This window comes from Coturnix japonica, chromosome Z, assembly GCF_001577835.2.
Source record: "Coturnix japonica isolate 7356 chromosome Z, Coturnix japonica 2.1, whole genome shotgun sequence".
In the NCBI taxonomy this organism is placed as follows: Eukaryota; Metazoa; Chordata; class Aves; order Galliformes; family Phasianidae; genus Coturnix; species Coturnix japonica.
This window is the reverse complement of record NC_029547.1, coordinates 17,364,973-17,380,369: the sequence shown is the minus strand read 5'-3', so window position 1 is coordinate 17,380,369 and position 15,397 is coordinate 17,364,973. Positions and strand designations below refer to the sequence as shown.

At 40.6% G+C, this 15,397-nt stretch overlaps 2 protein-coding genes across 2 annotated transcripts in view; both read right to left on the bottom strand.

The window, feature by feature from the left end:
- ITGA1 (integrin subunit alpha 1) overlaps positions 1-12,197 on the bottom strand; it is a 70,396-nt gene extending 58,199 nt beyond the window's left edge. Inside the window, exon 1 of the mRNA XM_015848696.2 lies at positions 11,873-12,197. Within this exon, the coding sequence (XP_015704182.1) occupies positions 11,873-11,900 (28 nt within the window). The 5' untranslated portion in view covers positions 11,901-12,197. The remainder of the gene's footprint in view (positions 1-11,872) is intronic.
- On the bottom strand, positions 127-4,922 carry PELO (pelota mRNA surveillance and ribosome rescue factor). The gene is made up of 2 exons (XM_015848697.2): positions 3,885-4,922; positions 127-2,751 (listed from the first exon to the last, which is right to left on the bottom strand). The coding sequence occupies exons 1-2, from the start codon at positions 4,608-4,610 to the stop codon at positions 2,320-2,322; spliced, it is 1,158 nt and encodes a 385-aa protein (XP_015704183.1). The 5' UTR covers positions 4,611-4,922; the 3' UTR covers positions 127-2,319.
- Positions 12,198-15,397: the final 3,200 nt, after the last annotated feature.

Below are 15,397 nucleotides of genomic sequence, written 5' to 3'. Positions count from 1 at the left end.
TGGCTTCAGATAGAACAACAGTGAACATCTTCGGAACATCTTTTGTTCTGTAAAATAAGAAATGTGATCTGCCAAGACAAAACAAAAACAACCAAAACCCTATAAAAAAAAATCAAACACACAAAATTCCACCACGATCCCACCTTATCTTTATAAAACAGCACATTTTCTGGATGGATGACACAGCACCCATACATCAATTAAAGAAGCTTAACTTATACATAAGTCAGAGAAAGTGGCTATAATACACTTTCATAGATAAATGCAAAGAAGTGTCCGCAGCTGAGAAGATAAATTAAGAAATTTTGAAAGGGAAAGTTTTTTTACATTCGGGGGTACTTAATATTTGCAAAAATAATATAAAATGATGAAAGTTACCTCAGATTATTACATGTACATTAAAGCTTTAATGAAGTTACATCACATATTGAGCTGAAGCACTACCTGGCTGTTATGATTAGGACAATAAGAAAATAGTCACAAGCTCATGTATATCCAGTTCTCAGCTCAAAGAGTGTGCAGTGGTGAATGCATGAGAGCTCCCTGGGCCAAATACTATTAAGTGGGGTGTAATTTTTAAAAACATTTATCTTTTATTTAACTTAATAACTAGGACTAACAGACTTTATCCAACAAGCAATGCCCAAAATTGATATAACTGGACAAAAATGCCAAAGGTTACAAAATTAATAAATTGGGGCCTGATCCCAGCTAGTTTCTAAAAAATACTCTATGAAGTAAATAAATATGTTCATTATCAAGACAATTTCATGATATACTTTAAAGTCTTCTTACCAGCAAACACAGTATTAAAAGTTCTGCAATGTGTAATCACCTATTTTGAAAATCAAAAAACTGGAAGATAAAGCAAGCTACTAGCTCAAAAATTTATGTCTCAACACAATATAAAATCAACCTGGGATAGTGCTGAAATTAATAAATTACGGTGTTAAAAAACAACAATAATTTACACATTGTGGGCTGGTTTTCATGCATATTTAGTTCAAAAGAAAAGACTTGAGTAAGTGCTAAAAGAGCAGGAAAATAATATCTGCAGATAACATGCATCTACTAAGTGTTATCTAGACGCAGACCTTAAAGTGTTTGTTAAACAAAAATCTTTGTCAATATAGACCTTCCAGCTATTTAAAATACTTTTAATTTTAAAAGATACTAACATCTCTGGAACTGTGCCAGGTTAAGCATCTGCACTACTGAATATAGCCTACTTTCAAAACTAAGCCATTAGACTGTTTCCTGAAACAGGATGCAGTTGTCTACAGAGTGCATGTATATTTATTTTACTATAAAAATGCTTATAAAACAAGAAATCCCACCCTTCCATACTTTGGACAACTAAGTCTTTTAGAAAGTTAATAACATGGATAGCAGTAGCTAAAAATAGCCCAATATCCCATTGTTCATGTGAAAAAATAAAAACGTGGCTTTCATTGAACAAATCAAATAATGGGAGAAGTGGTTTTACTTTTACTGTGGTCACTGTCTTAAAATTCTATTTATGTCTGTAACTTTTATCTCCATATTGTAATGCATGTTCTTAAACAGGTAACAGACACCAGATTATTGAATCACTTCTATTGTTTGTTGTCAAAAAAATTCAAATGAAAACTAGGCACTTTGTTTTATAAACCTTACTCATATATTCATATGGCTCCTAAGAACTGAAATAGTTTCCATGCTAATTCATCAGAACAGTCATTGGCAAGACACATACCTTGTCACCCATCCCATCTTCTTTCCCCCACCCCCCAAATCCACAATTTCCCAAAGAGCATTTGGAAAGACAACTGAAACAGACGCACTAAGCTTCACAATCTGTCAGGCATCTACTGTCACATTAGAGAGAAAACTGTTACTCTAAGGAGTCAAGTTTCTGAAAGATTGTTTCAAACATTTCACAGAAAGCCTCTAATAGATGACCCCATTTCTCAACCCTTCTTTTTAAGGCATAGTAAATGAGTACCTAAGAAGACCAAGTATAGTTTGGCTGTCTTGCATGGAGGATTTTCTATCTGTAATACTGTTTTCAAACATTTGAGCAAAAATAAAGAGTCTGACATAGTTTTCTGCTTATTTTATTAGCTTTTTGTACACATTACAGAACATTAAGCTGACAATCTGCCTTAGCATATAGAATAAGCATAAAGAATAAGCAGCTTCAGGGACTGAGAACTGTTTCTGGTACTGCTGGAGGTCCAGGGTGTAACTTGCAAAACCAGTCAGCTCTAAATCTCAGCATTCCATTCATGTCATTTTGATGTCACTTGGAAGGGATACTGTGAAATGAAGCCACTGTTGTCAATCTTCTTCAGAGCTAGATTCATCCTCCTGGTCGGAGAGCTCAGCAACAGGGAAGCGCAGGATGGCTGCTACCCCTGTCAGCTGGCCAAGCTGCTCACCAGATACATGAAGGCTGGAGAAAATGCGCACTGTGCCCATGTTCTCCCGTACACTATCTACCAATTTAACGTATCGGGCACGTGTAGCCACATCTTGGTGCCGGAAAAGCTCATCACTGATCAACAAAGTATCAATGGCCATGGCTTCATTGGCCTTTTCCACATGTTTTAGGCCATAAAAAGCTCGGTCAGGCTCATGCTGCAACATTTTGTAGAAGTCATCTAAGGCTTTGACCTCACCAGCAGCCTTAGTGTCAGAGAGACGGCTAGTTACAGCTGGGTCACAAAGTGCCTCCTTCAGTGCGTACTTATGTCCTGATGATGAATGTACCTGGAGTAAACAAAATCAGAGATTCCTTCTTTAATACAAAGTACAATTGTCTTGATTAGCCAATCACAAATAGCTTCCACAATACATATTTACCTTGATAATAATCAATTTATCTCTTCCTTCAAGTCTTTTCTTAACTCTTCCTCCTTAACTTCTCCTACAATACAAACCTCAACCTAAATCTACAAACTATATTTTAAGCTTATTAAAAAAATTATTTTCTTTAGAAACAACCCTAAAAAAACAAGCTGTTATTAACAGCACCAAAGGCAGAAGCATCTCAAGCTACTAAGAAAACTTAAGAAAACTTAACCCTCTTTATTTTACAACATACAAGAAGAATATGACCCTTTATGATTGAAGTCATACAGCACAAAAGCATTAAGTCTAGTCTAACTGCATATTTCTATGCTTGCTTTCACACATTATCATTTTCCTGTATATGCAAGAGCAGGCTTCTTAGTGTAATTTAAGACTACCAAATTTTATGACCACTAAGAATTGGACCGTCTCCATTCTGAAAGCACAGATTAGGCCTGCAACAATTCTAAAGTGACAAAAGCATCCTTATGAAAAGGAAAACTTACTTTTCAATTTGTCTTTGCCTATTTCAATGGAAGGCAAAAATGAACAGACAAACATAATAAAAAACCCCAACCAATTATTAGAATCAAGAATAAGAAGAACTGTTATGGTCTACACAATCTATAACTAGCAGCAACATTAACTAAACTATACCACTTCCCTTCCTCTATTAAAACCTTCAGAAAGCTGCTACTAAACGTACATATTATATAGCATGGCTGTTTAACACTACAATTGAACTGCTTTTCAATTAATATTTCACTTTTAATAGTACATTAAATAGTTATTTAAAGCCAATATTTTCTCTACTTCATGCCAAATTATCCAAGGAAAGAAAAATCCCCGAGTGTTGCCTAACTACTTTATAACTTGAGAGGCATGAGAATATGCCTTTCTATTACAGCATCCCCTATGAAGCTGTAGTAGAAAGTTAATTTCTCCAGTAATGGTATTATTTCCCCATCCTCCTTGTATTTCTTTTCTATTAACATGGAAGGCACCTCTTAATCCACTTTTTAAACTTTGTAAAAAACAATGTATCCCCTTACCTGTAAAAACTTGGATCTGTTCTCCAGTAAAAGCTTGTTGTCAGTTTTAACTGCCTGCTGGAACATGTAATCACAGAACTGCTCTCGAACAAAGCCTGGGCTGGCCACCAGTACACACTTCACCACCTCAAAGTTGATGTGCCGCTGTATGGCCTGCACCACCTGTTCATAAAACCTCTCTAGGGCCCGGTCATGCTGGCTGCAGTTTCCTTTCCGTTTGCGAGGGATATTCACTTCCACCTTGGCACGAGTGAGTGTCATGCTGGGGGTAACCAGGCAGACATGAGCCAACCCCTCCTGCATGACCACGGCTGCCACATCAGCGCTCCATGCCGGGTCACAGGCTTGCTCGATGCGCTCCAGCACCACACTGTCCCACTGTTTCTTTGCCAGCGTGAACTGCCGGTTGGGCTCCAGCTCGATGGTGTGGTAGGCCCCCATCTTGACGTACTCATTCTCCTGGATGTTGGTGCCTTTGACCCGCAGCTGGCAGGCCTGCGTGTCGAAATCGATGGCCTCCACGCAGAGGGTAAGGGTGGTGCGGATGCGGTTGCTGCCCACGCTGCCCGTGGACGACTCGGTCTGCACTTTGCGAATGGTGGAGGCCCGCAGGCTGTCACCCACCTGCAGCAGGTTGTAGGTGTGCCACATGTCCTCGGGCTCCTCGGGGATCAGCGTCACCTGTCCCGCATTATCCTTCTCCAGGTCCTTCCTGACCAGCTTCATCCTGCCGGCGCCGTCCCCACCTTCTCTTCAGCAGCGGCCCAGCCTGTCTACTCACCCCGTGAGCCCTGGTGGCGGCGGGGCCAAGCGGAACGTACTGCCGGCCGATCAGCCAGGGGCCGATCCCCGACCGCGGACGAGACGCGGCCCGGCCGCGAAACCAGAGCTCCGGGAACCCGACTCCTGTAGGCTCCTGTAGGCTCCTGTAGGCCGCTCAGCCGCCCCTCCGCCTCACAGCCTCCTCCCCAGGCGCATGCACCGAACCCGTCCGACGGGGAGCCAGCAGCGGCCGGCAGCCCTTCCGCACGGCACGCATGCGCAACGCCCTCCACACGCCGCCAACTCAGCCATTAGGAGCTGGCGCATGCGTACGGCGGAGCCTCTGTTCTGTGGTGGAAAAGCTGAAGCGAGAGTGGGGGTAGTTGCACTAAGTTCCACACGCATGTAGGTATGGAAAGTCATGGATACAGATAAAGGAGATGAGAAAAGTACAGCTAAATAGCAGATTTCCTTGCTGAGATAAGTGAATTCTGTGATACTTCAGAATCACATCGAACAGGCTATGATATCTAACGTGCTAGGGCATGAAAGAGGTGACTAGAGAGATGGTATTTACAGACCACAATGAAAACGAGTCCAAAGTAACACGAAGCCGTGACTGTTAGTTTGACTTTACTCTTAAAAACAGCTTAAAGGTTTTGGTTAAACTGTTACTAATATTTTTTTAATACAGCCTACCTTCAGTTGTACTCAAACACACCCAAAAACTTGAGCTCCTTCCTGAATCTCCTGTTTGTGGTCAGAATGAGACAGCTGTGAGAACCATCAGACATGCAGTATAAAAAGCTCCGTGTTCTGATGTTGACAACTCAGTTTGCATCTTGGATGAATTTAACAAACCAGAAATAATATAAAAACCTGTGATACAGTCGTGCAAATTCTGACAATTTTGGAATTCTGACAATTTTGAAACAGTGTCGTGATGCTGAATGCTGTTTTCAGAAGGAATGTTGCAGATTTGTTAAAAATGAGGGGAAACTGAGAAGGATGGAGACTAAAAGGATGTGTTTGTATGACAAAGAGATTGGAAAGTGAAAATACTTCATAAAAGAGAGAAGTTACTTTGCTTTCTAAGTTTATCAGGGCAACTGGAGCAAATAAAGTGAGTTTTGATATACCTCAGCCATAACTGAAAAGCAAGAAATATCCTCTTGACAGTTTTAAACTTTCTGCCTTCCCCTTGGTTAAGAAGAACTTTATGGTTTCCTGTAGTTTCTTAAGAAAATGTTTCTAACAAGGAAAATAATTTGACTGAAGGATTTAATGAAATACAAGATTTGTGTTAGCAAGTGATATCTCCTATTGTGGTGAAATTCATGTGAATAATATGAATTTCCCTAAAGTGTCTGGCACTGGTCACTAATTAGAACAGGACACTGAACTCATATCTGGCCCGGTGACATGTATTCAGTGTTTCTAATCTTGATGCTGATGTAAAAACAACTTTATCAGATATTACATAACAGGATTTATTTATGAGACCTCAGACTCTCTTCCTATGAGTACACATGCCGAACTGTTAGCATGAGTACTTTCACAGAAGGAAACTGGACCACCCAAGGGAATAAAACATAAGCACACACATAACTATTTGTTTAATTTGGGCTTGTGCATACACATAATTTGTATTAACATTTTGTGGCTTAGGTGGAGACTGCATTTAGCTTCTCCTCAGGAATTCATTTCATTTGTCTCTGTAAATGCTATACTTATGGTGAGTTTTATTTACATTCTTTGTAGTTAGGAAAAAGCAAGGGTAGACCTCATGCAATTCTTTCAGTAAAAATATCTATAATGTATACTAGCATTCCACATTGGTATTTATTTTTCTTCCTTTGCCGCCTTGTTTTTACAAACTTTTTTCCACTTGTTGGTTCTCATTTAATTTTCTCTAGCATCCTTACATCCTTAGAAATGCCACACATTTCAGAGTTTGTAAGTTGGAACTTAGTACCTATAAAAAGTAAGTGTTCAGATCATGGTAGCAGGTGACTTATTGTCAAGCACAAATCCTGCATAATAGTAACAACCAAACCAATAAACAGACAATAAAGTTACCTCTCAGCATATTGATTTTTTGCTGTAGAGGCATTTTGAGATGAGCTGAACTACCTTCTCAAACAAATGATGTGATTTTATACAGTTGGAAACAATGTTCCACAAGTATTTAGTAGCAACTATAAACTTAAATGGTGCTCTCCAAAATGAGCAAGCCCATTGTCACTCAGAAAGGAAAACATTTATTAAATGAATATGCTTTGCCTACTCTGGTGAAAAGTAATTACTGAATACTGTTATTTGTTTGAGTACTAGAGAAAAAGCAGCAGAAGAAAAACAACATCTCCAAAATTTTAATAACATATAACTAGGTTTTAAAGTGCATACTAATCTTGTTCATATTACAGAGAGCTATGAAGTTAACCTCCCTGGAGTCAAGTTTTAAATTTTATGGTGTTTTTCCAGTCTTGGTAAAAAGCTAAGTCTTGATGTCATGTCCGAGTTCTTTCTGTTTATCACTTTAAAAAAGCAATAACGCATACTAGTAATTGCAGCAATTTGTCATCCATTTTAACTGCCTTTCTGAGTGCAATGCGAAACAAGAATGGTGGCAAGCAAATACTTTTACAGGTATTATAAGGCACTGAAAACATTTGAGACACACAGTCCTGTATCTTCAAGTTTTGATCATCTACCTTATGAAGAAGTATTTTAGTCAATGACACACAATGTTCCTATGCCACCCAGCCCAATTTACCACCTGCCCCCACCACTTTTCATTATAGGCAGAATCATGCAAAAACATTAAAGTCAAAAGGACAAAAAGAAAAAGTGACAAAGGTTATCCAGTTCAGGGGAAACTCTGCTGAGGGATTTATGGATGCTACTGTAAGAGCAAATGAAGATGAATGTAGAGAGTAAAACTGGTAAAAATCAGTTTTCGTTCTTTTCCCTCATACAATGTCCTGCTTATGCAGTTTTAGGACTCCTTCCTTTTCTGTGGAAATGAAGTTCTACAGTTGTGTACTGGTCTTTTGAATAAGAAAGGCAAGCATAGTCCTCTTACTTAATACCAACAACATGATTATCACCAGTGAGCAGATAGCAAGATAAGCATAACTGAAGAAGTATCAAAAGTAATGGAACTCCTTTGGCTAGGCTTCTTCCTTCATCTTCTTTTGATCAGAGCTCATGGAAATTGCAGCAGTTCCCTACTGAAACCACATACACTGAAGCCCGGTGAAAAAAACCTTAATCAACCCTGACAAGTGTTAGTCCAACTTCAACAGTACTTGCAGTGAAGGAGATTATGGAGGTGTTTTTTAAGTAGCCTACTTTAGCAATTCTGTCAATACCTGATGAGTGCTAAAATTCTTCTGAATGTTCCCTTATTTATTTATTTTTTAATAAATTAATTAATTGGTTTTTTAACCCAATAGGTTACCTTGTTGTATGTTGGACATAGAAAACCAACTGCATAAAAGCTTTATATTAGTTTTTATATATTGGATATGTTGGTTTATAGAGTGACTGCTCTCACAAAAGAAAAGAAACACTGACATTTGGAAAAATATTCTTATATAGTAGTACTCTACAAAAAACATAGATTTGAAACACTCAGCAGCTTGTCCTTTTCTCTCTCCTGCATAAATGAGCCTAATTTGTTCAGTCTTTCTTCATTGATTGCATTTCCTCAATTCTTATCACAGAACTATAGGGACTGGAAGGGACCTCTGGTGATCACTTACTCCAGTTCCATGCTAAAGCAGATTCTGTACGTAGGAAAGAGCCCAGGTGGGTTTTGAATATCTTCAGAGAAAGAGATGTCACAGTCTCTCTGGGCAGCCGGTTCCAGTGTTTTAATGACCAAGTATAATGACCAAAATAAACAAGTTTTTCCTCATGTTTGTATGGAACTTCCTGTGTTCCAGTTTGTGCCCACTGCCCCAGGTCCTGCCACTGAGCACCACTGGAAAGAGCCTGGCACTACCTGCTTGACACTCACTCTCTACTCTATAAGGATTAATCACATTTCCCATCAGTCTTTTCCACTCTCAACAGTCCCAGGTTTCACATCCTATCCATGTAAGGGTGGAGTTACTCCAGGCCCCTGATCATTTTTGCGGCCCTTCATTTGACTCTTTCTGTAAGTTTTTTGTCTTTTTTGAAGCTCAGATCTAGACACAGTATTCCACATGTAGCATCATAAGGGCAGAGTAGGGGGAGGTGGGACGGGGTGGAAAACTACCTCACCATGCTGACCATGCTCTTTTAAATACCCTAGGGATGCCATTGGCCTTATTGGCCACAAGGACGCATTGCTAGCTCATGGTCAAGCTGTTGTCTACCAGGATTCCCAAGTCCTTCTCTATAGAGTTCCTTTCCAGCAGGTTGTCCTGAAACTTGTTCAGATACGCACCAGTATGCCACCCCAGGTAGAGAACTTCCCCTTGTTGAACCTTGTAAAGTTCATCTCCACCCAACTTTCTAGCCTGTCCAGCTCTTGCTGAATGGCAACATAACCTTCTGGTGTGTTAGCCACTCCTCCTAGCTCCACATCATCATCATACTTGCTGAGGTTTCTGTCTTTCTTCTCATCCAGGTCAGGCTTGTGCCTGTTTATTTTCATTTCTCTGACTTCCTTTTCCTCTGGTTTTTTAGAGCACTGGGCAATACTGAGTTAACTAACAACAAAGTCAGTATGAATACACAAACATACACTTTTATACTTTTCCTTTATTCTAGCATGGTTTTGGCTACTAGTGGATGCAAAAGGAATTGGCTTGGATGTTGGCTTTCAGTGAATTGTTGTCAATGGCTTAGTGCCCAAGTGGAGACCTGTGACAAGTGACGTACCTCAAGGATCAGAGTTCAAAGTTGTGTTATTTGTCATCTTTGTACGTGACATGGACAGTGGAATTGGGTGCACCCTCAACAAGTTTGTAGACAACACCGAGCTGAGTGGTGCAGTTCACACACATGAGGGAAAGAGTGCCATCCAGAGGGATCTCGACAGGCTTTAGATGTGGGCCCATACCAAACTCATGAAGCTGAAACAAGGCCAAGTGCAAGGTCCTGCACCTGAGTTGGGGCAATCCCAAACACAGGTACAGGTTGGACAGAGAATGGCTTGAGAGCAGCTCTGAGGAGAAGGATTTGGGGTGTTGGCTGATGAAAGACTAAACATAAGCCAGCAGTGTGTGCTTGTAACTCAGAAAGCCAACCATACCCTGGATTGTATCAGGAGAAATATGATCAGCAGATTGAGGGAGGTGATTCTGCCCTTCTATATCCTCTGTTCTCGTGGGACCTCACTTAGAGCGCTGTGTCCAGCTCTGGAGCCCCCAGCACAAGCAAGACCTCAAGTTATTGGAACAGGTCCATAGGAAGACCATAGGAATGATGATCAGCAGCCTGGCGCACCTCCCCTGTGAGGACAGGCTTAGAGAGCTGGACTCTTCAGCCTAGAAAAGAGAAGGCTCCAAGGAGACCTTATAGTGGCTTTCAAGTACCAGGAAAGGGCCCACAGGAAAGCTGGGGAGGGCCATTTAAAAGGGTAGGTAGTAACAGGACGGAAAAATGGCTTTAAACTGTAAGAGGGTAGATATTAGGAAGAAATTCTTTATTGTGAAGGTGGTGAGACACAGAAACAGGCAAGGCTGTGGATGCCCCCTCCCTGAAAGCATTCAAGGCCAGGCTGGATGGGGCTTTGAGCAACCTGGTGTAGTGGGAGGTGTCCCTGCCTATAGCAGGCAGTTGGTACTAGGTAATCTTAAATGTTCCTTCCAAGTCAGATCATTCAATGATTCTATGATATCATTTGCTTTATTTTTCCCCTTCTAAGAAATAACATGTAATTAATTTGTATTTCTTATTATTCTACTATAATCTCCTTGTCCACATTTCTCTGACATTGTTTCATTTATATATGATGTTCTCTCTTATTTACCTGAGACACTTTGAATCCTGTTCCTCATACCTGTAATGCCTTCTCCTTTTTTATAAGTGTATTCCCTTTCACAACAGCTTCTAACAGCTTTGGACAGGACCCATCCTTGAGTTGAACTCCCATCTGACAATGCACCTCTTTTTTTTTTAATCTTTACTTGTAAATTATCTATTGGTACTACCAGAGGCAACTTTGAAAATCTGAAAAAGAAGTGGCACACTAAATTGTTGCTAGTGAATAAAGCAGACCTCTTTAAAGAATGACAAACATACTTTGGTGAATATTGTTTTGTAGTACTAGTAATGACATCTATGAACGAGAGCTAAATATCGCACAGTGCAGAACGACATTCAGTTTCCCACATGTTCACATACCAGTTATTTCTTGCACAATAAGCACAGTAAAGAGGAAAAAAACCTTGTCTTGCCTTTTCCCCACTTGCTGCTGCCTGCATTTTGATTATTCTTATGAAATGGATTTCTTCCTCTGTACTGACTCAGGTTCACTGTGTTCTAGTTGCTAGCTCAAGAGCTGCTGGGGAGTTCTGTGTCAAAGTTTGTATGCACATGAGTCCCAGTATTGCCTTAGACTGTTTCCCACTCCTTTGATTTCCCTGATTTCAGTTCCAAAGCATTACTACAGACATAATTACTGGGGGGTGGGGAGGAGGGGAAGAATCCTTTCTTGTCATACTTGTTTTACTAAAAAAGAAAGTAAATCCTTAACAATAAATGAAACCCTAAAAGGCGATATTACATATTTCAGTTCCGGATGAACTCATTTTTCCTCAAGTTAACTGGACAGTTAACTGTTTCCTCTCCTTCCCCTTTACCACACATGATATCTTTGAATTTAATCGGAGGAAAACAGAAAAGCTACTCAAAAAAATAACAAAATAAAATAAAATAGAACAAGTTTCAGGGTGCATTTCTTTTACCAAGGCAGTGCCAATTACACTATTTCTTCACACCCATTCATCTTCATCTAGCAGCACTTTTCCCCACATGTCTGCATGATTGTTTTAGGAATCAAAGTTCCCAGAGAAAAAGCCCGAAGTAGTACCTCACGAAGTCCTGCAGGAGGGCTGGATGAAGCAGAGCATTCCCGGGGTAGGAAGGCAGGGAAAAACCGAAGGACGGGGAGCAGGGGGAGCTCGATCTCTGGAGTGCCAAAACCCCATATTTTCTTCCCCCTCCCGAAGAAAGGAGGACTACTGTCCGGACCAGGGTTTTCAAAGTAATAGAGGGGCTTTTCTCACCTGTCAGCATCCAGTAGGAGGCAGCCATGCCTGGGCTCCTGCGAGCCTGGGGCCGGGAGCCCGGGGCCGTGGTAGGAGCGATCGACGGGAGCGATCTTGCAACCGGCACGCCCGGCAGTGGCTGTGCTGCGAGTGGAGTTCAGCGCTCTGCGCCTCCCGTCCGCCTCGCAGCCGAGTTAGGCATTTCCTGTTTGTTATTCAGTCTTTACGTTTTTGTTTTTTTTTTTTTCCTTCACATCAAGAGGAATTTTACTTCTCCCCCCACCAGCGCTACGCACAACTTTCCTCCCACCTAAGCCACCAAAGACCTCTGGGCGTTGGAAACCACCCCCCTTCGCTTAACCCAGCGCTAAGATGTACAAATAAAGCCAACCCTATCCCTTCTAAGCCTCCAGCTACAGCCGCTGGAGAGCAGAGCAGACCTTAAAGGGGCATCTGCCAGCTTGTAATTAATTAATAATGCCTCCCAATAGCCAACCCACTCTCAGTAGGGCAGGAGAGACCTGGGCATGCTTCACTGTCACCTCTCTACCCCTGCTCAGCAGAAGAAAAGCACTATTGATGTACAGGTTGTGTTCAGCTGGTCAAGTTTAATTTTTCTTACAGCCCTCCTTAAAAATGCCCCTTAGGTTTGGCTTTTTGAGTACAAGAGGAAGCCAACCACCCCCTCCCCATTCTCTACAGCTCTGGATATGCAATAACTCTTCAGAGGACTGTTTTCCCAAATCTTTATTCCTCTCTATACTATGCAGCAGGGAAATACCAGGCAGCTGCCTTTGCCCTTGTCTACTGGACTTTTGAATGGCATTGCATTGCATCAGACTTCAGTAGTAAAGGCTCTAGCCACATCACCCAAGTTGCAGAAAGCAATGTTAAGAATGTGGAGAAGGAATATCTACCCACTCTATGTAAAGATCAGGTTTGAGACCATTTAAAGAATCTGAAGGTGCACAAGTCCATGGGACCCAAAAAGGTCCATCCACAGGTTCTGAGGAAACTGGCAGCTGAAGTTGCCAAGCCGCAATCCACATTTGGAGAGTCGTGACAGTCTGGTGAAGTTCTAACTGATTGGAAGAGAGGAAACATAACCCCCATTTTCAAGAAGAAAAAAAGAAAATCCAGGGAACTACAGGCCAGTCAGCCTCATCTCTGTGCCTGATGAGATCATGGAGCAGATCCTCCTGAAGGGCATGCTAAGGTACATGGAAAATAAAGATGAGATGATTGGTGATATCCAGCATGGCTTCACCAAGGTCGAGTCATGATTGAGAAAGCTGGTGACCCTTTTTGATGGAGTTACGTCATCAGTGGGTAATGGAACAGCAAGTGATGTTTTCTACATGGGCTCATGCAAAACATTTGACACTGCCCTACATAACATCCTTGTCTCCAAACTGGAGAAAAATGGATTTGATGAATGGACCACTCACTGGATAAGGAATTGGCTGGATGGTCACACTCAGAGAGTTGTGGTCAGTGGCTCAGTGTCCAAATGGAGACTGGTGACAAGTGGTGTACCTCAAAGATCAGAGTTTAAAGTGGTGTTATTTGTCATCTTTGTAGGTGACATGGAATGTGGAATTGAGTGCACCCTCAGCAAGTTCATAGATGACACTAAGCTAAGCTGGACAGGCTTGAGATGTGGGCCCATATCAACCTCATAAAGTTGAAACAAGGCCAAGTGCAAGGTCCTGCACCTAAGTTGGGGCAATGCCAAACATAGATACATGCTGGACAGAGAGTGGCTTGAGAGCAGCTCTGAGGAGAAGAATTTGGGAGTGTTGGCAGGTGGAAGACTAAACATGAGCCAGCAGTGTGTGTTTGTAGCTCAGAAGGCCAACCATATCCTGGGTTGTATCAGGAGAAATATGATCAGCAGATTGAGGGAGGTGATTCTGCCCTTCTATATCCTCTGTTCTCGTGGGAACTCACTTAGAGTGCTGTGTCCAATTCTCCTCCCTTCTCTGCTACTTGAATGACTTCACTAAAAAATTATAAAGATCATAATCAGCCAGGTTTCAGCCTGTGAGTTTTCAGGGTTCAATAATCACTCAGTAAAATACAACTTTTAGTAGGTATTTAGTAGAACTTTATTTTCATATTTACCAAATTATGCTCAGTTGAATTGACATCCCTTATTCGCTGTGTGAGTTCTTACATTGGACCTACTCAAAATTGACTTAATTGCTCATAGAACAAGAGGAGCCAAGGTCCCTCAATCAAGTGAAAGAGAAGTCAAAATACTCTGAGGACCTGGGGAGCTTGATGCTACTAGAAATATCAGAGAACAAAGAGTTTGGTGAATAAGTGGAAGGTTGCGGAATTTTTCTAAGTTCCTCTGAGACTCATAAACTACAGCTGTTCATAATCATTACAATAGTTAAATATGTCTTCCAACTTCTGTCTTACGTTTTATGAGAACACACTGAGTGCACTTTTGTTTGTAGTCTGTGGAAATGCAGATTTTAGAAAAAACTGCACAGTTTCAAAGCTGGATTTAAGAGCTAGGGTCTCAGTTCTGGAACAATTTATGCATATGCTTGCCTTTACAAATCATATATCTAGTTTCCACAGTGGGACTACTCAGAGTCAATGAAATTAAGCACCTGTGTAACTTTTGCTGAATGAAGACGTTATATCTGTTGGCCTCAATTTAAGGAAGTAAACATGTTTTTCTAGTTGAAGTTTTTAGGCCTAAAACAAAAGGAAACCAAAGTGGAATTCAAACAAAATGGAAAAAAACCTGTAATTTCAATTTTTTAAAAAAATTGAGTTATATTACTACTTCTAGTTTTAGACTAGTTTCAAGAAGTAATATATTGCATTGTAATTTTGAAAACAAATATTTGTATTCCCTCTGTATCACTATACGTCAACTAAATGCATGTGGAGAAGTTGAGCTTGCTTCAAATTACTGTGAAGGATTTCTGCCAGCAATGCTGTCAGCTACTCCAGTGGACAAACAGGGATCCTAAGTGCTTGCACCATGGATTAAAATATTCAGTTCAATCCTGTTTGAACTACCTGTAATTGACAGTTGGTACATATGTAGGGAATGTACATATATAAAGAATGGTGGAGGGTAAGACTTCTTGAGATTAAAAGCAAACATTCCTGATGTTAGAATGCATGTAAATCCTTCTAAATTCTTTTTCAGTTTTTGTATTTCATTTTCTCATATACATCTTGCATTAGACAATGTCAAAAAGGAAGGCAATAGAAGAGATGAACTGTTGGAGTGAGGTAGAATTTCTTACTACCTGGAACATATTCAGAAAAGTAAATTTCATTATAGGTCATTATATTTTTCAATACCAACTAATTCAGAATGAAACAAACTCTTATTGCTTGTAAAATAGCTACTGCCACTGTTCAGATTATATATTTTTTTACTTGAGTGCATTTGTTGAGTGCATTTTGTAGATACTCTGAGTTCTAAGTTTTATAAAAGGGTTGCTCTTCTAGGCAGCCTGTTCCAGTGCCTCACCACACTTTTGAGTGAAAATTTTCTGTGTAAAATCCAAT